General features: G+C 35.7%; 1 protein-coding gene across 9 annotated transcripts in view; it reads right to left on the reverse strand.

Annotated features, from left to right (window-relative positions):
* LMBR1 (limb development membrane protein 1) overlaps window positions 1-25812 on the reverse strand; it is a 293576-nt gene that overhangs the window by 181101 nt on the left and 86663 nt on the right. For 4 of the 9 annotated variants that reach the window (XM_077151251.1, XM_077151241.1, XM_077151231.1 and 1 more), the window contains 2 exons: window positions 15259-15298; window positions 8031-8170 (listed from right to left, as the gene is read on the reverse strand). In XM_077151251.1, coding sequence (XP_077007366.1) covers window positions 8031-8170; window positions 15259-15298 — 180 coding nt within the window. Of the gene's footprint in view, window positions 1-8030; window positions 8171-10261; window positions 10367-15258; window positions 15299-25812 lie in introns of those variants that run through there. The other 5 variants (XM_077151276.1, XM_077151282.1, XM_077151267.1 and 2 more) reach the window with 3 other exon arrangements.

The raw sequence follows: 25812 nt of genomic DNA on the forward strand, positions 1-25812 counted from the left end.
ATATTTTTTCTGCCCAGTTTTTACCTTTTCCTATTTTAAATATAACAGCAATAAAAATTGCAGCTACCATTTTAATTTGTCAACTCAAAATACATATAGTCTGTCTGCTTTATTGCCCACAATAAATTGCAGTTGTTAGCATGTCATGGCTCATGCTGAGGAAATGATGGAACATGTCTCACAGCATCAAGCTGATCAGTATTGAAGGCAACTAACTAAATGATCAAAGTGTTAAAATCAATTCAGTCCCATTACAATGCTCCAATATCATTTTATACATCACATTTTTCAACTGGTTTTCATCATTTTCTCATTGTAGACAGAGACAGATCTTGCTGCACAACATAGGGCTTGGGAGGTTAATATTTTATTATTTACATTAGTAAATTCAGGTGCAGAGGAGATAAGAGGCATCCCAAAGTGAATCTGGCTAGCAATGTCTCAGATCTATGTGTCCAAAATTCAAACACTGTCTCTAAGCCAAACATATTCATATATACATACATAAGCATTAAGTTTCAACACATATTTAGCCTCTAATCCATATATGATTTATACATTAAAGGTACAATCAATCAAATACATGCATAGTAACTATTTTATAGGATAAGCCACTAAATTTCTTTTCAAATTAAAGTTTATTTCTGCCAGAATATTTTTAATGATACAATTAATAACCTTTAATCTTTCAACCAGTGATTATTTAGCAAACATTTTCAGTGTAGAAAAGGCACTGCATGAGATATTAAAGGAACTTTAGACATATTATTAGTCCTCAAAGAACTTATCATAAACACATGAAAAATGTGGTGGTTTGAAGCTATGCACCCCAGAAAAACATGTTCTTAAATTTAATCCATCCCTGTGATGTGAACCCAATATAGGTAGAACCTTTTGATGAGGTTACTTCAGTTAAGATGTAGTCCAACTCAATCAGGATCAGTTTTAAGCCTAGTACTAGAATCCTTTATAAACAGAATAAACAGAAGACAGACAAAGAGAAAGCCATGGGAAGCAAGAAGCTGAAAGTTGAGAAAACCTGAAGAGACGGGAAAGCCCAGGAGAGGCAATCATGTGCAGTGCCAGGTAACAGAGAAGCCCAGGACTAGAGATCACCACCAGCCCCAGAACACCAGTCCTCAAGGAAGAAAGCATCACCTTGATGACACCTTGATTTGGACTTGGTATCAATAAATTATCTAATTTATTATCAAGATAATAAATTAGCTAATAAATTATCATTGTTTAAACCAACTCATTGCATGGCATTACCTTGAGCAGCCAAGGAAACTAAAAGAAAAGATTTAACAAAATAAGATAAATAATAGTTCAAAAAGAAATCCCATAAATGTCCCAGAACAGTAAATGACTGACAAATGAATATGCATAATAAGAATTCAGAGTGGAAGAGCTCATTTAGAGTGATCCTTTAAGGTGTGTATGGTTTATATTGGTAAACAACATTGCATAAAATGTTCACAGCATGTTTGATGTTTATAGGACACTGGCTAGACGAGAAAGTTCATATGGAAAAATCATCAGAGGTTAGACTTAAAAAAAATAGGTTTTGACAAAACTGTGAAGGGATTTAAATGCCTCACGCTGATTAGTTAGTTTTTACATCAATTTGGTCCTATTAATGTTAATTTCAACAAAGCCAAGAAGCAAGTATATCTAAGGTTAACAAATCTTCAATCCTAAGACCATCTAGGGAACAATAAGTACTCTCTTGAGTGTTTCCTTAACCATAAGGTTAAGGAAAACTGTGACTTCAAAAGAGAAGGTTGAATAGGAAACTTTATGAAATATACTATATGCAGCAAAGGATATGTAGACCTACCAATAAATTAGAAGTAGAAACAAAACCATGGGAAAATGAAATCCTAAAAAATAATTTCCAGAGCTGAAATCCCAGGGCTCCTGAGACAAAATACATTTAGAAGCAATGGTATCATTTAGAAGTTTCTTCCTCTAGTTTCTCAATTTTCAGCTGATGTGGTTACCTAGAGATTAAAGCTATCATTTTCTATATAGTTTATCTATTCATTCAATATATGTTTATTGGGCAAACCTTGTATGTGAAGCACTGTTCTAGCTCCTATTTTAGAAACAAATTAAAAGCCTGCACTTCCACAACTTACATTATAATAAGAAAGTGAATACAAATAAATTTCTTCTAAAGTTAAGACCTCTACTACCAAACATATGGCATGGTATTTAGATAGCTCAGATTTCCAGCCTATAAATAGAATAAAAGAAATGGCCTTGATTTAGATATTTTAGTTTAAGAATAGCATGCAATTTTTACTTAGTATAAACAGAAACAAAGGCCAGTTCACTTGTCATACTGGTTAGCCCAGCCTGAGAACACCTACACTGCTGGTAAAACCATCTGGAGCCCATTCCTCAAAAATGTAACACCACAGTTCAAAAGAGACTCACAATCACCTAGGACCAAGAGAGAACCATGCCAAAACAATCTTATTCAAACATTTTAAATAATAAATGTCACTGTCACCTAAAAATAACTCCTCAAAATCATGATCCTTACACCAGGTTGTTTTGTGCCTTTCAGAACAACAAGGTGATTTTTTCAATAGACAATTTATCTTTTGTTAATTTCAATAAAGACTATAGCTTGCTTAATTGAGTTGCTCAATTACTAAGCACCAAAAATGTAGCAATTTCTTGTTATCCACTTAATAATTAGTCCTAACTTTGCTGAAGTCATTTAGTTTTCAAAGCTTTAATGTCTCTATATGTGTTCAGTTCCATGCATGACAAAGACAGAAACCACAAAGGTCAGATTAAAATATATGATTAATTAAAATATTAAAGTTCTTCATGTCAGAAAATAGCTTAAGTAATATAAAGGATAATCAGGAGGAAAATGTTTGCAATTCATCTGATAAAGAGCTAACTGCTTAATCTGAAAATGGACAAAGGAAATAAAAAACAAGCAATTTACTAAAAAAAAAAAAAAAGAAAGAAAAATGGCCTATAAATATGCTTTTTAAATGTCCACACTCACTAGTAAGTAAAGAAATGTAAATTAAAAGGCAGATATTTTTCATCAGTTGAATTGGTAGAGCTTTTTTTTAATAATACTCTGAATTGGTAAAGATGCTTTCTGGCAACAGAAACTCTTATATACTATCCACAAGAGTAAAAGTGCTAACAAAATTCCTAGTTTTTCTAAGGAATAATTTGGAATACCTTATCAAAACCCTTTAAAAATGCTTACCTGGAAACTAAACTGTGGAAACTGATTATAAGGACAAATATTTACTTATAAAGGTGTACAAAGTAGCTCTTTACTTTCAAAAACTTAAGAACGATCCATGATGACAATGGAATTATAGGCAATATTATAAACAATGTAGAACAGTACTTATTGGCATGGAAAAACTATTCATTATATAGTGGAGGATGAAAATGCAAGTTAGCAATAAGTACATCAGGATTCCATTTTTGCTATAAATGCACATATTTACATGCGCACACAATTTAGAAAAGTTGTAGGCCATAATATACATAGCAGCTATCTCTGGGAAGAAGGATTGTGAGTAATATTAATTTTCTTCCCTGTGATCTTTGTTTTTCACAGATCATATATTTCTTTCAATAAACACACATATTTATTTTTATGTCTTATAAGCAACTAAATAATTCAAAAACAAATTTCCTCAGCATTGTCATGTACCACATTGCATGTGACAAAACATAAAATGTGTACTTTTGCTTATGAAAACCTTCATAAAAAGTGTGAACTTAAAATTTAGTTGGACCAAAGTATTATAAAACTATAGTCTAAAACAATATGACATTAGCATAGGACTGCTCAAACACATTTGTGGAAAAGAATAGAGGTAAAATCCAGCTTTTAGTTCATGCTTATTCTGCACTAGGCATTATATTAAGTACATTATATTACGTATATTATACCATTCACTCCATATCTTAACATCTTAACTCTATAAATTAAATTCTGTTATTCCCATTTTACAGACAAAAAACTAAGATTTAGAGAGGTTAAACAATTTAATCAGGGTTGCTACTAATAAAGACAGAGTTGAAATTCATACATAAGCCTGTCTGATTTGAAAATCAAACACTTGAGAACAGAAACAGACCCTAATATAACAATTTAGTATGTCAAAAATGCAGCATCAAAAATCAGTAGAGGGCAACGGTGGTTCAGTGGCTGAGTTCTCACCTGCCATGCCGGAGACCCAGGTTCAATTTCAGTGCCTGCCCACGTTAAAAAAAAAACAGCAGAGAGGGTATAACAGTTTGAAAGGATGTATGTACCCTAGAAAAGCCATGTTTTAATCCTAATTTCATTTTGTAAAGGCAGTCGTTTCTTCTAATCCCTATTCAGCACTAATGTTTGAAACTTTAATTAGATTATCTCCCTGGAGATGTGACTTAATCATGAGTGGTTGTTAAACTGGATTAGGTCTCCACCTAATCCCGGGTGGATCTTGATTAGTTTACTGGATTCCTATAAAAGAGGAAACATTTTGGAGAAAAGGAGATTCTGAGAGAGCAGAGAATGACAAAGCCACAAGAAGCAGAGTCTACCAGCCAGCGACCTTTGGAGATGAAGAAGAAAAACGCCTCCCAGGGAGCTTCATGAAACAGGAAGCCAGGAGAGAAAGCTAACAGATGACACCGTGTTTACTACATGCCTTTCTAGATGAGAGAGAAACCCTGACTGTGTTTGCCATGTGCCTTCTCATTTGAGAGAGAAATCTGAACTTTTATCAGCCTACTTGAACCAAGGTGACTATCCCTGGATGCCTTAGATTGGACATTTCTATAGACTTGTTTTAACTGGGACATTGTCTCAGCTTTAGAACTGTAAACTTGCAACTGATTAAATTCCTCTTTTTCAAAGCCATTCTATTTCTGGTATATTGCACTCTAGCAGCTAGCAAACTAGAACAGAGAGGGTGCATGGGCAGTTCACTGGTAGAATTTTCACCTGCCATGCAGGAGACTTGGGTTTGATTCCCACCCCATCCACTCCAAAAAAAATATATATATATATATATATATATATATTGTTATTTTGATTTCTAAATATTTATTTGGTTTAAATTCTCCACAATAGGAGAATGGTTCAAAAAAATGCTTACTTAGTTCCTAAGAAAAAACTTGGCTGTTAGCAATTTCAAATCTGAAAATATTCATGTAACATGCCACTGAAAGAATAAATGGTCCTAAAATAAGAGACCCTTTGAAAGCCACTAGGTGAAATATAATGGGATACACATGGCTCATCACAGCCACTGAAAAATGTTTCCAAAGAATATTTAATGGTAATGGAAAACATTCACAATAATAATTTTTAAAAGACTGAAACTGAATAAGCTATATAACATATACACAGAAAAAAAGGATAGATTTTATTTTCTTCTTTGTACATTTCAGTATTTTCCAAATTTTCTATAATAAACACATGACTTTTGTGATGAGAAAAAGCTTCTGCTGCTGCTGCTGTCATTTTAAATTGTAGGGCCACAGTCTCAAAAATAGCCTAAGGGATTGCTAAATAGCCATCATAATAATAGCTACCCTATTAAATGCATATTAAGAGACAGGTATTTTGCATACATTATTCCCATTCCTAAATACAAGCTTGTATTTTTAGGTGACTTTACAAAAAGTATATCCTATTCTTTCTCAAACAATAGAAGACCAGGAATTTACTCTTATTTTATACATAAAACTCATAATCTCTTAAACTTTAATTTGCTCTTCTTTAGTGCTGGATTACAGTATCAAAAAGATGATAGTAATCAAAAAGAAAAGACAAGTTATATTAGTCTAAAGCAGAAAAGTCTTCTACAGAAACAACAGTAATCATATACATCTTATAGTGATGTTGTCTAAATGCAAAATGTCAAATAAAAAACTAAAGCATAGTAAAAATGCTTTACTAAATCTAAAGTATTAGATTTAGATTTAAAATCTAATAATTTTACACAGACAAGTTATCACACATCTTTATATTAATGCAAGGATTCCAAATTCACTGACCTACACCACAAACTTAATGGAAATAGGCCATCTCTGACATAACAAGGTAGTACTAAATATTGTTAAAGGAGGATATTTTACCATTAGCTCAAAGGACGTCCCTTTGCTGAAAAAAAAATTAGTTAAGTACTAATGAAAAGTCTTTTATCTTTAAAAAATTAAATGTACTTCAAATAAGTAGGAAATTCTTACCACTGGTTACTCTTTGAGTTACTGTATCACAGAAACACTGTCTTTACTAATTACCAAGTTTTTTCCCATTGAGGTTGGAAAAAACATTTAGGTCTGTATGAAAATTCACCTGAAAATGAGGTGCCTTGGTTTTGTGATCTGCCTTTGGTGTCATAAAAAAAAGTATCTGACTACCAAATAACTATTAAATTATATATATATAATAAAATAATTATTAACACTAATAAATGATATTACTTAAATAATAAATAACATATAATAACTAGTAATACAAAATTAACAGCACTAATAATATAGGGGAAGGTGGACCAGGCAGCCACCACAGGCAGGCAGCTCAAAATCTATAAGATTCACAGTCAGCTTTAATGATAAGCCCCCTCAAAATAGAATCATGCCAGCATGTTCTAGGAGGAGAAAAAAAAGTTAAATGTATACATACTAAATTAATATGTAAAAAAAGAATAAGACTTTTCATAAAGAAGAAATAAAAAAGACTCTGCAGCTTAAATAGGCATCATAGTAACAGCTGTTGTATTAAATGCACATTAAGAGATGGGTATTTTACATATATTATTCCTATTTCTAAATACAAGCTTGCAAGGTAGGTTTTATAACCCAATTTAAAAGAGTAGAAACTACGGTTGCACGGGTGGTTCAGTGGTAGAATGTTTGCCTTCCATGCTGGAGACCCAGAACATGAACCACCACCAAAAAAAGAAAAATTAAAAGAATAGAAACTGAGTCAAAGAAGAAAAAGATCTTGCCCAAAGTCTGCTAGAAAATGGAAGCGCCAAGATTTGAATGCAGGTTTATTTGGTTCTGAAACAATATGTCACGTTGCCTAAAATAGGTTGTCAGTATTGTTTGTTTATTTATCACATTAATTTTTAAAGTTCATACTTTAAAAAGGAGTTTTTTCCCTTCTATTACATATTTTTAAATGACTAAACAAACTAATGCCAATTATATAAAATGGTGTTTTACTTTGCTAGCTGCCAGAATGCAACACACCAGAGACAGATCGGCTTCCAATAAAAGGGGATTTATTTAGTTAACATATAGTTCTTCAGAGGAAAGGCAGCTAACTTTCCACTGAGGTTCTTTTTCACATGGGAAGGGACAGGGTGATCTCTGCCAGCCTTCTCTCCAGGCCTCTGGGCTCCAACAACTTTTTCCGGGGGGTGATTCCTTTCTGCATCTCCAAAGGCCTGGCCTGGGCTGGGCTGAGCTGAGCTGTGAGTACTGAGATGAAGTATGCTGAGCTGCTTGGCTGTGCTACGTTGAGCTCTCTCATTTAAGCACTAGCCAATTAAGTCAAACATCATTCATTGCAGCAGACTTCTAGCCGACTGCAGATGTAAAATCAGCAACAGATGAAGTTCACATGCCATTCATTGGTGGATGTCCACAGTAATAGAACTAGGCACCTTCACCTGGCCAAGTTGACACCTGAACCTAACTACCACAAACGGAAACCGTGGTTGGTTATTTTTAGGTCTTAAACAGAGATTGAGTTCTGACATATTCAGATAAAAGAAATTTCTCTTGCTCAGTATTTAAATGAAAATTTATATAACAAAATCATGGTAAGTATAAAAACTGCTTCTTGATTAATAAAAGTCTCACAACTAACTAAGAATAGGAGTCTTAAGAAAGTCTGATTTATTAAGACTCAAATGGCTAACTGAAAGAAGTAACAAATTATGAAGAAACTAGAAAAAGCGAAATCTAAAAATACAGTGTATAAAAGCTTTAAGTATTAATTGTGATTATATTAAGCAGTATATACTAACCATGAATCAGGGAGCCATTTAGCCACTGAATGTAGTAGTTTTGAGGAAAACAAAGCAGGATTTCATTGCTGATTATTGAGAAGGGTAAAAGCAAAACAGCACCAGCTGAAACTGCTAGAGTGAAGGTGCTCAAAAACAACCTGAAAGAAAAAAAGAATCATTGTCACTAGTGATTTAGAAAAGCAATGAATATGGAAGGAACTAAAAAAATTAAAATTCTTAAAATGTTTAATTCAAAAATTATTATAAAGGAATTTCATTAAATAAATGTATTTGGGAGGCAAATAATAAACATAATCTTAGAAGCTGAACTACATGAACACTAAAACTCCTTATCTCTGTGAAAAGATCATAAGTCTAATGAGCAGTATCTAAAAGATAAATATACTAAAGACATGAGTCACACATTTTACAAAGAATAAATTGTAGTCGCATTCCTTCTTTAAAGATAAATATTTCATAACTGCATTTAATTAACAATCCTGGCAATATATGTTGACAAGAAGGCAACAACTGTTTTAGGTGAAAAGAAATACTTATGAAAGCATTATGAAAAAAACTTTATTTAAAATTATTATTTAATTTTATTTAAAATCATTATTATTTAATTATTTAAAATGATTAAAGAACTTAAAGTCAATGGCCTGATTCCATTTAAAATGGGCAAAGGTTAAATTATATTATTAAACAATAGGGAACCATTAAACAATATACTACTATTTTTAATATTTAGAACAATGTTTTTGCCTTTTTAAAAAAAATGATAGCTAATATATACTATACAGAAAAATTTCTAAGATAAATTAAGTCAAAGAACCAATCTGAAGAATACCATGGACAATAAATATAAAACATGCCCCTCCCCCCAAAAAATGCATGAGTGCATACACACATACAGAGAGAGAGAGGCACAATAAAGGGAATATAACAAACGATTCAGAATAATATAAACAATACCAAAGGGGAGTAGGATTATATATTTCTCAGTTTTACATTTCTGTAATGTTTGCAATTTTTACAACAGATACCTACTTTTAAAAAGGTTTTAAAAAGAGTAAAGGGGAATTTCATTAGCAATAAAGATAGAACTTTAACTTAATATTTATTCCATCAAGTAGGTTAAAGCACGGGGTAAAAACAATAAGAAATGTCCAAAATTACACTAACAGAGTAACTTTGAGGCCAATGCCACCTTGTGGCAACTAACAGAAGTGTATTCTTGCTTAAAAAAAAAAAAAACCACGAAACTTCCCGTGTTCAGTTAACCAATGATACATTTTTAATTGTAGACTATATGATACCTGTCAAAAATATAATTAAAATCAAACAGGAAAACGTCTATACATTGGTTTTGCTAAACAAGTATGTTTACTGGAAAAGCAATAAGACAAGCCCAAGTCTCAAGCTTGAGTGACCTAAAGCAAGCTTCTTCAATTTTTATCTCACATGTCAAATTAGGAAGTTATCCTAATTCCTATTATTCCTTTCAATGTCAAAATTAAGATAAATCCAAAATTTCACCACTAATGGTCCCACACATACTGTTCAAATACACATTCCCAGGCTCCTCTCACTAGTGCACATTTAAAAAACGCATTTCTACTTTAATCTAAACTCTTCATTCCCTAAACATAAAATTATTTTTTATGGTTCCATGCACTAATGCATAGTCTACTGACTTACTAAGTATACCACTTCAGATGCTCTGCATGGTGAACTCATACATGAATTTCAAGACAGAGCTCAAATGTCAATTGCCTTGTGATACATTCCACAACCTCTCCTTGTTTTCCACTTCTCAGTAAAATTAGTCCCTCACTTTTCTTGACTCCCATAGCACTTTGACCACAAACCCACCAAAGAAGGCCATGGTTTCCAAATCAAAATCAGGACCCATAATCTGACCTAACAACAAGGAATATGTTTATGGGGGTAAATGTAAAGTATCTGAAGTGACCCAGAAAATTCTGGATATATATTCACCATAACTAAAATGTATGCTTTTTCAACAACTATCCAAACTCTAGGTATTATAATTGGTACCACAGTTACAACAAAGGATAATATCACCTATGGCTACCCTTGAGTGCCTATGTGGAGAGCTTTGATGCCCATGTGGAAAGCTTGAGTACCTATGTGGAGAGCTATTCCTAAAAGGTTGATGTAATGGAGTTACATGCAGGAAGTAAGTCCTTTAATGCCCTGAGATGATAAATGTAGTCATCACTTACATAACCACAGAAATGTGCTCCATCAGAATTTAAGGACAATTTCAGAGAATGCCACCTTCTGACATCTCCACTGCTTGGAAAGGTAAGACCACCATCACAGCAGGTCTAGAGAACAGAGCACCGAGCAACAGAAAATTACCCTTTGGCCTTGAAATCCAATGTAATTTTCCTGCTTAGGACCCGTGACCCCTTTTATCCTCCCAATTTCCCCCTTTTGGATTAGGTATGTCTATCCTATACATCCCATCATTTGTATTTTGAAAGCTGATAAAACTGGTTTTCTAGCACCACAGATTAACAGAAGGAGAGTAATTTTGCTGCAGGATAAATCATATCCATATCTGATTTAGATGAGATGCTAGATGGCTTAAGGCTTTTGGAATTTTGGGATGAGATGAATGTACTTTGCATATGGGAAAGACATGACTTTTGAGGGGGGCCAGAGGATGAACTGTTATGGCTTGAATTGTGTCCCCCCAAAAAGATATGCTGAAGTTCTATATCCTCAGTTCCTCAGAATGTGACCTTATTTGGAAATAGGATTGTTATAAATGGAATTAGGCAAATTAAAATGAAATCATATTATCTGAGACTCTACAAAGGTTCAATGCACTATGATTACTTCCCAGAAACCTACAACCTCCAGATGTGTCCTGAAACCCAGAGAGGCCATCCTCTCCAGAACATCAACTAGTTCCATCCCCCTATCCCATATTAATGACAGCCCTTTCCAACATAAAAATGTTAGACTGGGCATAGCCCAAATATCCCTAAAGAGGGGAGAAAGATCAAAGGAAAATGTAGCGTTATAACAGAGAAGGTAGGATTTAACAAACGAGTATAAAGGCTGAATCAATCTACTGATATTTCTTTTAGTATCTACTGTCTTGGAACAGCTAGAAGGAAAAACCTAAAATTGTGAAATTGCAACTCATACCAAACTCTTGAAATCTGTTCTATAACTACTTGTTGCGTTGTGCTTTGAAATTTGCTGCTTTTTTGTTTATTGGTTATTTGTCACAATTAAAAAAAAAAGAAATACATAGGACTATATACAATACAGTGATCCTTAATGAAAACAAGGGATTCAAGTAAATCATATAATTATTATAATACTGTTTCACCAACTGTAACAAAGTTACCACACTAATGCAAAGTATTAATATTAGGCAAAAATGGGGGAGTAGGGATGGGTAGATAATGGCAATTCTGATTTCTGTACGATTTTTCTGTAAACTTACAACGTTTCTAATTTAAAAAAAAAAAGATGGGGCCACGGTGGCTCAGCAGGCAAGAATGCTTCCTTGCCATGCCAGAGGACCCGGGTTCGAATCCCGGTGTCCGCCCATGTTAAAAAAAAGATGAAGAAAGATCATGGCGGGGGGGGGGGGGTGATGCAAAAGTTTTAAGAATAAAGGTGGTGATAGTAGCACACCACTGTGAATGCAATGATCACCTCTTGAAAGTGGTTCAAATCAGAAATGTTGTGTTGTAGATAGGTTATCCCAATAAAAATGTGTTTAAAATCCACAGGAAAAATAAATAAATAAATAAAAACCCACAGGACTGTACAACACAGTGAACTGTAATGTAAACAATGGACTAGTGTTAAAAATATAAAAATATTGGCTCACCAATATTTTTGGTGATGATGATTCTTAATCTTAAAGAATTAAGATTAATTCTTTAAATCTTTAATCTTTTAAATTCTTTAAATCTTAAATTCTTAAATTTAAATTCTTAAATTTAAATCTTTTAAATTCTTTAAATCTTTAAATCTCATCTTAAAAGATCTTAAATGATGATTCATTTAAGATCTTTTACTGGTGCTTAGGAATAAAGCCAAGACCCTGATTCCTTTAAATTTAAAATATTAAATTTGGGACCTAAATTTTAAAACCATAGCACATGAGTTTTCAGTATAAACTTACAAGCTGTTCTTCTTTCTTACCCAACTCCCCAGTGCCATTTTAAATAATCTGAATTACAGAATCTAGTAAAAAATATTGGCTCACCAATATTTTTATAACAAGGTATCTATCATACTAATAAAAAACATAATAAGGGGGGAACTTGCATGTGGAGGGGAAGGTATTTGTGAATTCTGAATTTTTCTGTATGATGTTTCTGTAAACCTAAAACTACTATATAAAACATTTTTTAAATTAATTTAATTTAAAAAAAATGAAGTTTTAAGGGAGTTAACTGCCTTGACAGAATACGCCTGCTGTCCATATAAGAAGAAACCAGGGGCATGAACAAGGGAGATGCCATGTGACAGCTAAGATCACCATGGATTGCAGATAAGCTACCCCCAGAAATCAGGAAAGAGGTATGAAACGGATTCTCCCCTACAGGTTTAAGAGAAAGCATAGCTTTGCTAGATTTCAGAATTCAAGCCCCCAAACTGAGAAACAATAAATTTCCATGTACCTGTGGTATTTTATATAGGCAGCCACAGGAAACTAAGACAGTAGTATCTCTACATATGGAGAAAATGAATCTTTGTCTGTCAATCTGTTCTGGGCTGAAGTAAATCTTAAGTTCAGAATCTGAATTCACATCTGCCTAACTCTTTGGCTCTCACTCATCCTATCACAGAGGTAAAAAAAAGAAGTGAAAGATAAAGAGAAAAATAGTGGGGAGCAGGAAGTATAGGGAGGACAGAATAGGTCAGACTCCTTCTTTTAGGTGAAAATTCCCTCCATACTTTCCTTTTTAACTTTATTATAATTGCACACCAATCCACCTTCAGGAAAAGGATATCTGTCCACATCACATACTGCTGAAACTACCTGTTTAGAAAATCCAGTTAGCCACCCTGTAAAACAGAGGAAGTAGAGCCTATCCTGAGAAATTACCACACTAAAACAGCATACAACCATATGGTCATAAAATATATCTTTTAGGATAAAAGCCAAAATAATTTGTTCTTGTCTGTTTATAAATTATTGATTTATAAATGCATTTAAGTAGATTTACCATCAAAGTGGTATACAGACCAAATAGTGAGGAGATAGACATATATCTCACGTGAACTTCATACCTAGAAAATTTTACTTAAAATAAATGTGTATTGTTTATTCAGTTTGTAATTCATTTTAGCTTTTTTTGAGGTAAGTGAAGTGAATTACTCTGTTTTTACAGGAGCAGTAATTTAAAGAAAAATGATGATTCATTTAAGATCTTTTACTGGTGCTTAGGAATAAAGCCAAGACCCTGATTCCTTTAAATTTAAAATATTAAATTTGGGACGTAAATTTTAAAACCATATCACATGAGTTTTCAGTATAAACTTACAAGCTGTTCTTCTTTCTTATCCAACTCCCCAACGCCATTTTAAATAATCTGAATTACAGAATCTAGTAAAACAGGATCCATAAGTATTTATTTTTCTGTTATGAATCAAATCAGGCCTATTCAAGTCATTTATTATTTCAAAGTATTTTTTTATTGAGGTGAAATTCACAAAATAGAAAATTAACCATTTTAAACTGAATTCAGTGGTATTTAGTACATTCACAATGTTATAAAATCACCACCTCTATCTATTTCCAAAACATTTTTTACTACCACAAAATAAAGCATACCTATAAGGCAGTCAGTTCCCATTTCACTCTCCCCCCAAACCCTGGCAACTCCACTAATTTGCTTTCTGTTTCTGTGAATTTACCTATTCTGGAAATGTCATATGAATGAAATCACATAATATGTAATCTTTTGTGTCTGGCTTCTTTCACACAGCATAATGTTTTCATGGTTCAACCATGTTGAAGCATGTATCAATACTTCATTCCTTTTCATGGCAGAATGACATTCCACTATATATGAAAGTACTTATTTTACAAGTGTGTTTGTGTGTGAGTGTGTGTGCGTAAACAGGTATATGCAGTCTCTTTCTCTTTCTTTCCCTCCTCCCCTTTTCTCACTTCTTCTCCCCCTTTCCCCAGCAAAAGATACATAATCTAATACTAATCATGCAGAAACATCAAATAGCTGGCCTATAATCTTCCAGAAGTACCATTATCAGGAAAGTCAAGGATAAGCTGAAGAAATATTTTAGGGTAAAGGAAACTAAAGAAACATATCTAAATACATAACAATTAATTGGATCCTGTTGCTATAAAATAATTTATTGAGACAACTGATAAGCTTGAATAGGGAATGAAGACTAATATCTCAATGTTTATCAATGTTAATTTCTTTATTTTGATGGTTATATGGTAGACATGTAAGATAATGTACTTGTTAATAAGAAATTACACAAAGTATTCTAAGGAGATGGAGCACCAGATCAGCAACTTTTCAAACAGTTGAAGAATACAAGTTCTTTATTATATTTCTAACCTCTTATGAATTTTTTATTACAGTCAAAAAAATTTAAGTATTAATAAGAAGTTAAAAAAATCCTAGGACACAGATACTCTCCTATATGTGTAATTTCAAATTTTAATCAAGTAAAAGCTGAAAGAAAGGAATTCACTGTCTTCCATCTATTTTGATACCACAAAAAAAAATTAATAGTTCTATCATACATCATAGGTATATATGAGCAGAAAGAGAGTCAAAAATAACCAAAAAGACAACATGGGTCCTTTTCCCTGTTCACAGTACATAAATGTTTAATTAACGAAAATAAGTATTTGTTACCTGCTTCAAGATCATCACACTCTTATTTAATACACCATTCAAACAGCCAAGAGTTTCTTTCTTATGGCCCAACAATTTTACCCAACTTAAACCCATTTCCTTGTTAAATCCTCTGAAGATAAAATCTGTCACCTCCTTGAATAAGCAAATTTTAACAGGAGCTACTCCTCAATTATGCATATATATTTGCTTATATGTGCCTTCTAAGAAAAGAATCCATATTGACAAAGGTATTATAATACATTAGATGAATTTTTTCCATATTTCTGCCCTAAAGTTAAAATAAAACTTTGAGAATTTATGACTTTAGAATAAGAAACTGAACAGTTGAACTTTAAAATACATACGAAATCCTGTTGACAATGGCATCTTCATCTTCTTGTTCATCTGAAAAAATATTTAAGAAATTAATATTCTTTTATCATCCAACAAAATATTTCACTAATTTATTAAGTGGTATAAAATATAAAGAAAATTTTTATATGGAAACAATTTTGAAAAAGCACTGTTTTATTTCAGAACATTCAAAATTAACAAATCTTACTATATGAGGTAGTATAGTATACTGTCAGAGAATGGAGTGGTTTGACTAACCAAAAGTCCTGATTAAACTGTTCAGAAATTTTTTTTAATTTCTTTATTTTTTTAAAGTTCTGATTAACAAAACAACGATATAGATTAAAATTTTCCAAATAGGCTCTTTCAAGAAAGTAGAACCTTAGGATCACTATTTAAGTTTATTATTATAAAACACTTAGGAAATTGTTAATTAAAATTTCTGGTTGACAAAATAGCCAACAACAAAAAAATTTACTATGAAAGTAAAATTCAGAATCCTAGAACTCATCTAATTTTTTGCAATGTGAGCCTGTCATTAGTAAGAACAATAACAAGGATTCCCTTGGACCATCCTAATTTTTACCACCTTGGATACTATTCCCTCAATAACTTTTAATTATTGTTTGAGTTACAGATGGAAATAGAGTTTTGTATATATATATATATACACACACATACATATATATATTTTTTTTTCCCTTGCATGAGCAGGAACTGGGAATTGTATATCTTTTTCAAGTGGCAGAGATGGTGCTCACTTGCCTACACCCACCCTTCCTTCTTTCATGTCTGTTGGCTACCCCTTTGTCCTCCCACATAAACATAGCAGCTAAAAGAGATCATGACCCAATTATGGGAATACTGCAAAACACTTCTCGCTCCTCCTTCTCCTCATAAACAAAACTGTGTCCTCAAAGGGTTCCAACTTTAGATCTTTGAAGCTCTCCCTTTATTCTAATTTTCTGAGAGTTCAACTGCTTAAATGTCAATGGCATATTGGGGTCCATTTCCATTCCTAATTCTGGGATTCCTAAAATGTCCTGACAACCAAAGGTACCACAAAATAATGTAATCATAATTAATATATGTTATGCTGTTGCTGCCCTCATCCAATCGATCACCAAATCTTGAAGAACATTTTACTATCTCCATATCCATCTCCTTTCTATTTCCAAAAGTCTACCAACTAGACTGAGAAGTAGAAGGGCAAACTGTGGTGTATACATATGATGGAATATTGTGTGGTTACAGAAAGGAAAGAAATCATGAGCTATGCAACAAGGTGAATTAACATTGAGGACATTATGTTAAGCAAATAAGCCAGAAACAAAGGACAAATATTGCATGGTCTTTTTTTAGAAAATACTTATGAGAAAATTGTAAGCTCTAAAAGCAGTCACATTTAGTCCTGAGCTTTAAGAGTTACTTCTAAATTCTGATATGCTACTATATGTGTATAACATAGTATTTTCCTGGAACTTTGGGTATCTGTGTGATACCTCAGACTCAGGAGTTGGAGTTCTGCAGCTCGGAAAAGGAAAGTCAGCATTCCTACATATAGCAACCGTTAAAGAAGCTAAAAAAGGGATCAGGCTTCAATTAGAGATAAGAAGCCAATCTGGTTGGGGCTAAGGTAAATCAGAATACAAGGTAAAGGAAAATATTATCTGTAGGTCAGATATCTCATATCTTATACCTACTATATGAGACCAAAGGAAAGAAGTTTATTTTATCTAAACTTAAATTTTTCGAACACACAATCTAACTTAACCTGTCTGGCCAGTTCAGTTAAACAATCTAAACACATGGAGCCTAGAATTAGGAATAAAGTCATGTGATTCTATATATTTAATGTTAATACCCCAGTATGTTCCAGAGTTGTTGGGCAGATAATTAAAAATTACTGGTATTCTCACCTGCCATGCCAGAGACCTGGGTTCGATTTACAGTGTCTGCCCATGCAAAACAAAAATTATTGGCAAAGTCCCTTGAGGGACTGGAGAAAAAATATGGAATTATTAAACTTTCTCACCTGGAAAATCTCTGGTGAAATTAGGGACTCACCTAATTAGGACTCTCTCAAACATTAGGGACTCCCAAGTCAATAGGCCAAGCCCTTGATCTTGAGGATTGCTTTTATGAAACTTATTTCTGTAACAGAGAAGGTAAGCCTACTTATAATTATGCCTAAGAGTTACTTCCAGAGAGCCTCTTTAGTTGCTCAGATATGCTCTCTCTCTCTCTAAGCCCACTCTGCAAGGAAAATCATTATCCTCCCTGCTATGTGGCACATGATATCCAGGGGATGTATGTCTCCCTGGCAACATGGGACATGACTTCCGGGGATGAGCCTGGCCCTAGTACCATGGTATCAACAATGCCTACCTGAACAAAAGTAGGAAAAGAAATGTAACAAAATAAGGTATCAGTGACTAAGAGATTTCAAACAGAGTGGAGGGGCTATTTGAAATAGGATATTACTGGAGGTTACTCTTTTGCAAATTTCAGCTAGATATTGCTAATTGCCATGCTATAACAAGCCCCAACCCACAGTATTCCTGTATACCCTAAAGAATACTCAAGGCTCTTATCTGGGACTCTAAAAAAGGTTCACTCACTAAGTTTATTTTCCAGAAACCTAAAACTTGCAGAAACCTAAAACTCCTAGGCCAAAGAAGCCCTGAAAAGAGTTACTAGTCTCCCCAAGAGTATCAACGAGTTTCATCCACCTACCCCGCAATGTCAATACCCCACTTCAACATGAAGAAGTTAAAATGATTAGTGCCCAAATATCCCCAAAGATTGGGAGAAGGATGAAAGGAGAGAGAGCAGCTGTAACTGAGAAGATCGGATTTAACAAATAAGTATGTGGCAGTTAAGGTTCAAGTGTCAATTTGGCCAGGTCAAGGTGCCTGATTCTATTGCTGTGGACATGAGCCAACGGCATGTGAACCTCATCTGTTGCAGTTTACATCTGCAGTCGGTTAGGAGGGGTGCCTGCTGCAATGAATAATGTTTGATTTAATTGGCTGGAAGCTTATATGAGAGAGCTCAAGGTAGCACAGTCCAAGAAGCGCAATATAACAATCCATCTCAGGTGTGTTGCATTCCAGCAGCTACCAAACTAGAACAGATTTGGTACCAGAGAGGTGGGGTGCTGCTGAAGTTTGCCAATACCAGTCATCTTGGACCAGTTTTTTTGATAGAAAAGGAGAAGATTTTGGAGGAACTGTGAAGAGAATGATGGAGAAGTCCTGGAGTGTTTGAAGAGACTGTTGGTATAAACGGAATCACTGCCAATCTGGACAAAGAGGGATAAAAAAGGGACAAATTGGAGTTTGCAGAGTGAGAACCATGGAAGCTCAGATGTGAAGCCAAGAAACCTCAGCCAGGAGAGTGGACCCACCCATATTCATGGAGAGGTTGAGTTTGCCCTGAAGGCAGAATATGAATCTCCCACCTCCTTGCAGTGGAAGAGTTGTGCCGCCTCAGACTTTGGAAAACGTATAGCCTGCTCCTTGGGGACTGGGGAGAGCCTGGCTGCCACCACATGGAGGGGTTCAGCGTGTGCCCTGGAAATGACAGAGAGCCCAGGTGTGGTCCCAATGCCTAGAGAGGTTGGAGCCAAGAAAAAGGTGGTCTCCTCAATGTCCCCTGAGGTTGATTTAGAAAGAGGCAGGCACTGCATAGGCCCTTGGAAAGGGTGGGACTGCCACTTTGTAAAGCTGAAGGATAAATGACATTCAGACTTTGAAATCCAATGGTGTTTGTCCTGCAGGTTTTCAGAACTGTTTGGGTCTTGTGACTCCTGTGTTCCTTCCAATTTCTCCCTATGGAAATGAAAACCTGTGCATAGTTACCTTAATGCAGCAATTCCAAATACCTCAGTCTAGTATTTTTCTCATCATCCAACCTTATTTGATACTTCCCAACACAACTATGATTTCATTATAGTCATCTTTCCATGACAAGTTCATTCTTATCTATTATTCTTTAGTCAAACTATATCTGCCACTGAAACCCTCTGCTTCTCTGGCTCCCTCTACCCCATTTGTTAAATCTTGCCATTCTTTAGGGTTCAATTTAGGTCTCATCTTTTCAGTAAATTTTACCCAATAATACTAATTTCCTTCTTTTCTGAATGCCTATAACATCTAACATCTTTTCTGTGAAATTTAGCACTGATGATTTATTTCCTTCAATTAAGAGATAGGTAAAGACATTTCATTTAATGACTTAATAGACTCCTCATTTAAAAAAAAGGATCAGGGCGGGCCACAGTGGCTCAGCAGGTAAGAATGCTTGCCTGCCATGCCCAAGGACCCGGGTTTGATTCCTGGTGCCTGCCCATGTTAAAAAAAAAAAAGGATCAAATTAAAACAAGAAAAGTTCTAAACAAATAAATGCAAAATATGACTTGCTAATCAAAATTTATGTTATTGTTATATTTCTACAAGTGTCTAGAAGAAAGTTGGAATTAGGGTAACATTAAATTCACTAATTTTACTTTTCATCTCATCAAAGTTATTAGCATAATTCCTTCTTCCTCATAGTGTAGGAAGAAATCATCAAGCTTCTGTGCCCAAAATCTATGAAAATTGATGCCAAAATATCTTTAAAAATAAGTAAGAGGGAAGAAGGCAGAATAGGATAGGTTGAGTTCACCCCTGCTCCTAGCAACAGCTAGGGAAAGAAAAGGAGAGCAACTGAGACAGCGATTCCAGGCTGTAAGTGATCTGGGAGAGTCTTCTGCCCCACACAGAGGAGGGCCTGGTTGCAAAAGCTGAGTAACTGAGAAGCAGAAAACCAGAGACTCTTCGGCTGGTACAAACAGCCTAACGCAGAAGCCCAGAGCGCTCAGGAGTGCTTGGACAGGGAGATGGGGCCTAGGAAGTAAGCCAAGCCACATTCCGTGAAAGCGTAACCCTCACTGGTGCAGCCCCACGACTTGGGACTCACCCCACACACCTGAAACCCATCACCCGACCCCCCCCCCCCGCCAACATTCCCTGCACTCCAAGTGCCCCAACTCCACCAACACCTCCATTCACACATACCAACCCCACACCCACACCCCAAGCACACCATACCTGCCCTAGCCCAACCCACCTCTTCTGCAAAAGTACACTTTTGCCCTGCCCCTCCAGAGCCCTACCTCCCCCTCTCTATCTCCTGTAGGCAGTCACCAGTGCATACAGGCTGAAGGCATTACCCTCCATACTCAGGTACTCCAAGCGCCCCAACTCCACCAGCGCCTCCATGCACACGTACCCGCCCCACACCCACAACCAGCCCACACAGTCATGCAACCCCACCCAACCCCCCTGAGCTCTGCACACAGGTACATCAGTTTATGAGCCTCCCAGATCTGAGCATACGCATGGCCCCCAGTAACGCTCCCCAGCTCTGGGCAAGCACTGACCTGCGCAGTTGGGTGACATCCGCCCCCAGGCCATGCAGGCACAATGCTGACCCACTGTCTTGAGCTCTGTGCATGCACACAAAGGGCCCCATGCCCTAGACCAGCACATACTGGGGCCCAGTCCCCTAGACCCATGCACCCGCACGGCCACATCCTCCCAGCCACAGTGTACCCAGGCACACAGGTATCAATGTAGCATCCCCAACCTGTGCCTATACCTGCACTACAATGTATCACTGCACTGTTGTACCCTGTCCCACACCCTGCATCCTGCTCCACATCCATCCCACAAATACAAGGCTTTAGACTACTGAAGGAAATTAACTTCCAAAGGAAAGCAATCAAGATATTTACATGCTGGAAAGATAACAAAAGATCATTAATCACATCATGATGCAGGCAGGTATAGCCCACACAACCAAATTAAAACACCAGAGGAGACACAGATATTGGAATAACTAATCAAAGATGTTCATATAACTCTACTAAATAAAATAAATGGGGTGGCTAATGATATAAAGGAGATCAAGAAGACACTTGAAGAGCATAATGAGGAATTTGAAAGAATAGATAGAAAGATAGTAGATATCATAGAGATTAAAGAGGCTGTAGACCAAATGAAAAAACATACTAGAGACACACAACAGCTGATTTGAAGAGGCAGAAGAAAGAGTAAGCAAACTAGAGGACAGTACATACAACAGCTGATTTGAAGAGGCAGAAGAAAGAGTAAGCAAACTAGAGGACAGTACAACAGACAAAAAAGATGGAAAAATTCTAATTGGATCTCAGGGAAATACTGGACAAAACAAAGTGCACAAATATAAGAAATCACCAGTGTCCTAGAAGGAGAAGAGAAGAGTAAAGAGTTAGGAAGATTACTTGAGGATATAAGGGGGGAAATTTTCCCAACTCTTATTAAGGACATAAATATACAAGTCAAAGAAGCTCAACAAACTCCAAATAGAATAAATCCAAATAGGTCTTCCCCCAAGACATATAGTAATCAGTTTGTCAAATGTTGAAGAGAAGAGGAAAATCCTGAAAGCAGCAAGAGAAAACAATCTACTATGTACCAGGGTAACCACATAAGACTGAGTTCAGACTACTCAATAGGCACAATGAAGGTGAGATGGCAGTGTTATGATATATTTCAGATCCTGAAAGAGAAAGACTTCCGGTCAAGAATTCTGTACCCAGCCAAATTGTCCTTCAAAACTGAGGGAGAGATTAAAGTCTTCACACACAAACAAATCAAAGTATCTGCCAACAAGAGACCGACCCTACAAGAAATAATAAAGGGAGCTCTGCCAGTTGAGAAAAAAAGAGAGGGAGGTCTGGAGGAGGGCACAGAATTGAAGAGTAACACTAAGGGTAACTTAAAGGATAAAAAGAGAAAGAGGGAAAAGAATATATAGCTCTGACAAATAAAATCCAAAAGATAAGATGGTGGATTCAAGAAACACCTTTTCAATAATAATTTTGAATGGTAATGGACTAAACTTACAAATTAAAAGATACAGATGGGCAAGGTGGGCCACGGTGGCTCAGCAGGCAGAGTTCTCACCTGCCACACCGGAGACCCAGGTTCAATTCCTGGTGCATGCCCATGCAAAAAAAAAAAAAAGATACAGATGGGCAGAATGGATTTAAAAATATAATCCAGCTATATGCTGCTTATAAGAGATCATCTTAGACACAATGATACAAATAGATTGAAAGTGAAAGGATGGAAAAAGATTTTCCATGCAAGTTGTAACCAAAAGAAAGCAGAAGTACCTATACTAATATAGGACAAAATAGACTTTCAATGTAAAGACATCATAAGAGACAAAAAAGGACATTATAGGGGACTTCCGGAGAAGATGGCGGCTTAGTAAGACGTGCGGGTCTTAGTTCCTCCTCCCGAAAAGCAACTAAAGAAACAGAAACAATACGAAACAGCTCCCGGAGTCACGACAGAGACCAAAAAGACAGCGTACCCCATTCTGGAACGGCTGAACGGGTAGGGAGAATCCACTGCGGTGAGATACCCGAGGGGCGCACGTTTTCCCGGCTGGGGTGGCTGGCGACTGGGGTCCCCTCCACGCACGTGGCTCCCCGGTCTGACTGGGAACATTGGATAGTGGGGCCCTCCCGTCACGCTTGGCGTCTCGGGCCAGCTGGGCAATTTGGACCGGCACTCCCCCAAGCTGCGGCCAGCGACCCCCGCCTCCACGCGCGGTTTCCCGGGCCGACTGCCACGCAGACAAACGACTGCCACAAGCGCCACCTACTGGGCAGGAACAGAAAAACAGAGCCCAGAGATTCCACAGAAAAACCTTTCAACCAGCTGGGTCCCACACCCAGAGAAATCTGATCAAATGCCCAGACACCAGCAGAAAATAATGGATGACGCTCGGAAAATTGAAGATATGGCCCAATCAAAGGAACAAACCAATAGTTCAAATGAGATACAGGAGCTGAGACAACTAATGCTGAATATACGAACAGAAATGGAAAAACTCTTCAAAAACCAAATCAATAAATTGAGGGAGGACATGAAGAAGATATGGGCTGAACAAAAAGAAGAAATAGAAAATCTGAAAAAACAAATCACAGAACTTGTGGGAGTGAAGGACAAAGAAGAAAAAATGGAAAAAACAATGGATACCTACAATGGTAGATCTAAAGAGACAGAAGCTACAATTAGTGAACTGGAGGATGGAACAACTGAATTCCAAAAAGAAACAGAAACTATAGGGAAAAGAATGGAAAAACTTGAGCAGGGAATCAGGGAACTGAATGACAATATGAAGCGCACAAATATACGTGTTGTGGGTGTCCCAGAAGGAGAAGAGAAGGGAAAAGGAGGAGAAAAACTAATGGAAGAAATTATCACTGAAAATTTCCCAACTCTTATGAAAGACCTAAATATACAGATCCAAGAAGTGCAGCGCACCCCAAAGAGAATAGACCCAAATAGGCGTTCTCCAAGACATTTACTAGTTAGAATGTCAGAGGTCAAAGAGAAAGAGAGGATCTTGAAAGCAGCAAGAGAAAAACAATCTGTCACATACAAGGGAAACCCAATAAGACTATGTGTAGATTTCTCAGCAGAAACCATGGAAGCTAGAAGACAGTGGGATGATATATTTAAATCACTAAAAGAGAAAAACTGCCAACCAAGACTCCTATATCCAGCAAAATTGTCCTTCAAAAATGAGGGAGAAATTAAAACATTTATAGACAAAAAGTCACTGAGAGAATTTGTGACCAAGAGACCAGCTCTGCAAGAAATACTAAAGGGAGCACTAGAGTCAGAAACGAAAAGACAGAAGAGAGAGGTATGGAGTAAAGTGTAGAAAGAAGGAAAATCAGGTATGATATATATAATACAAAAGCCAAAATGGTAGAGGAAAATATTATCCAAACAGTAATAACACTAAAAGTTAATGGACTGAATTTCCCAATCAAAAGACATAGAATGGCAGAATGGATTACGACCCAGCAATACCACTGCTAGGTATCTACTCAAAGGACTTAAGGGCAAAGACACAGACGGACATTTGCACACCAGTGTTTATAGCAGCATTATCTACAATTGCAAAGAGATGGAAACAGCCAAAATGTCCATCAACAGACGAGTGGCTAGACAAACTGTGGCGTATACCTACAATGGAATATTATACAGCTTTAAGACAGACTAAACTTATGAAGCATGTAATAACATGGATGGACCTAGAGAACATTATGCTGAGTGAGTCTAGCCCAAAACTAAAGGACAAATACTGTATGGTCCCACTGATGTGAACCGACATTCGAGAATCAGCTTGGAATATATCATTGGTAACAGAGACCAGCAGGAGTTAGAAACAGGGTAAGATAATGGGTAATTGGAGCTGAAGGGATACAGACTGTGCAACAGGACTAGATACAAAAACTCAAAAATGGACAGCACAATAATACCTAAGTGTAATGTAACTAGGTTGGAACACTGAATGAAGCTGCACCTGAAATATGGTTTTTTGTTTGTTTGTTTGTGTGTTTGTATCTTTTGTTTTTGTTTTTTTCTTTTTCCTTTTTATATATATATATATTTTATTAGTATTATTATTTTAATTCTCTTCTCTATATTAACATTCTATATCTTTTTCTGCTGTTTTGCTAGTTCTTTTCCTAAATCGATGCAAATGTACTAAGAAATGATGATCATACATCTATGTGATGATACTAAGAATTACTGAGTGCATGTGTAGAATGGAATGATTTCTAAATGTTGTGTTAATTTCTTTTCTTTTTTTTTGATTAATAAAAAAAATTAAAAAAAAAAAAAAAAAAAAAAAAAGGACATTATATATTAATAAAAGAGACAATTCACCAAGAAGCTGTAACAATCGTAAATGTTTATGCTCTCAATCAAGGAGCTCCAAAGTACATGAGACAGACTGGCAAAACTGAAGGGAGCAATAGACGTTTCAACAGTAATAGCAGGTGACTTCAACACACTGCTCTCCTCTAAAGAGAGAACAATCAGACATAAGATCAACAAGGAAATAGAGAAGTTAAACAACTTGATAAATTTATTAGACCTAACAGAATATATAGGTCATTATATCCCGAAACACCAGGATATACATTCTTCTCTAGTGCTCATGGAACATTCTCCAGGATAGATCATATGCTGGGGCACAAAACAGGTCTTTATAAATTTAAAAACAGTGAAATTATTCAAAACACTTTCTGTGATCACAATGGAATGAAGCTAGATCTCAATAACCACAAAAGACTAAGACCTTTAAATAACACACTCTTACAACCAGCGGATCAAAGAAGAAATTGTTAGAGAAATCAGTACCTATCTAGAGAAGAATGAAAACAAGCATACAACATATCAGAACTTATGGGATATGGCAAAGACTCTGCTGAGAGGGAAATGTATTAACCTAAATGCCTATATTAAAAAACACAAAAGAGCAAAAATCGAGGACTTAACTGTTCACCTGGAGGAACTTGAGAAAGAACAGCAAACTAACCCCAAAGCAAACAGAAGAAGAGAAATAACAAAGATTAAAGCAGAGCTAAATGAATGGGAGAACAAAAGAACAACAGAAAGAATCAATAAAATCAAAAGCTGGTTCTTTGAGAAAATCATTAAAAT

The sequence above is a fragment of the Tamandua tetradactyla genome, chromosome 1 (assembly GCF_023851605.1).
Source record: "Tamandua tetradactyla isolate mTamTet1 chromosome 1, mTamTet1.pri, whole genome shotgun sequence".
Lineage (NCBI taxonomy): Eukaryota > Metazoa > Chordata > Mammalia > Pilosa > Myrmecophagidae > Tamandua > Tamandua tetradactyla.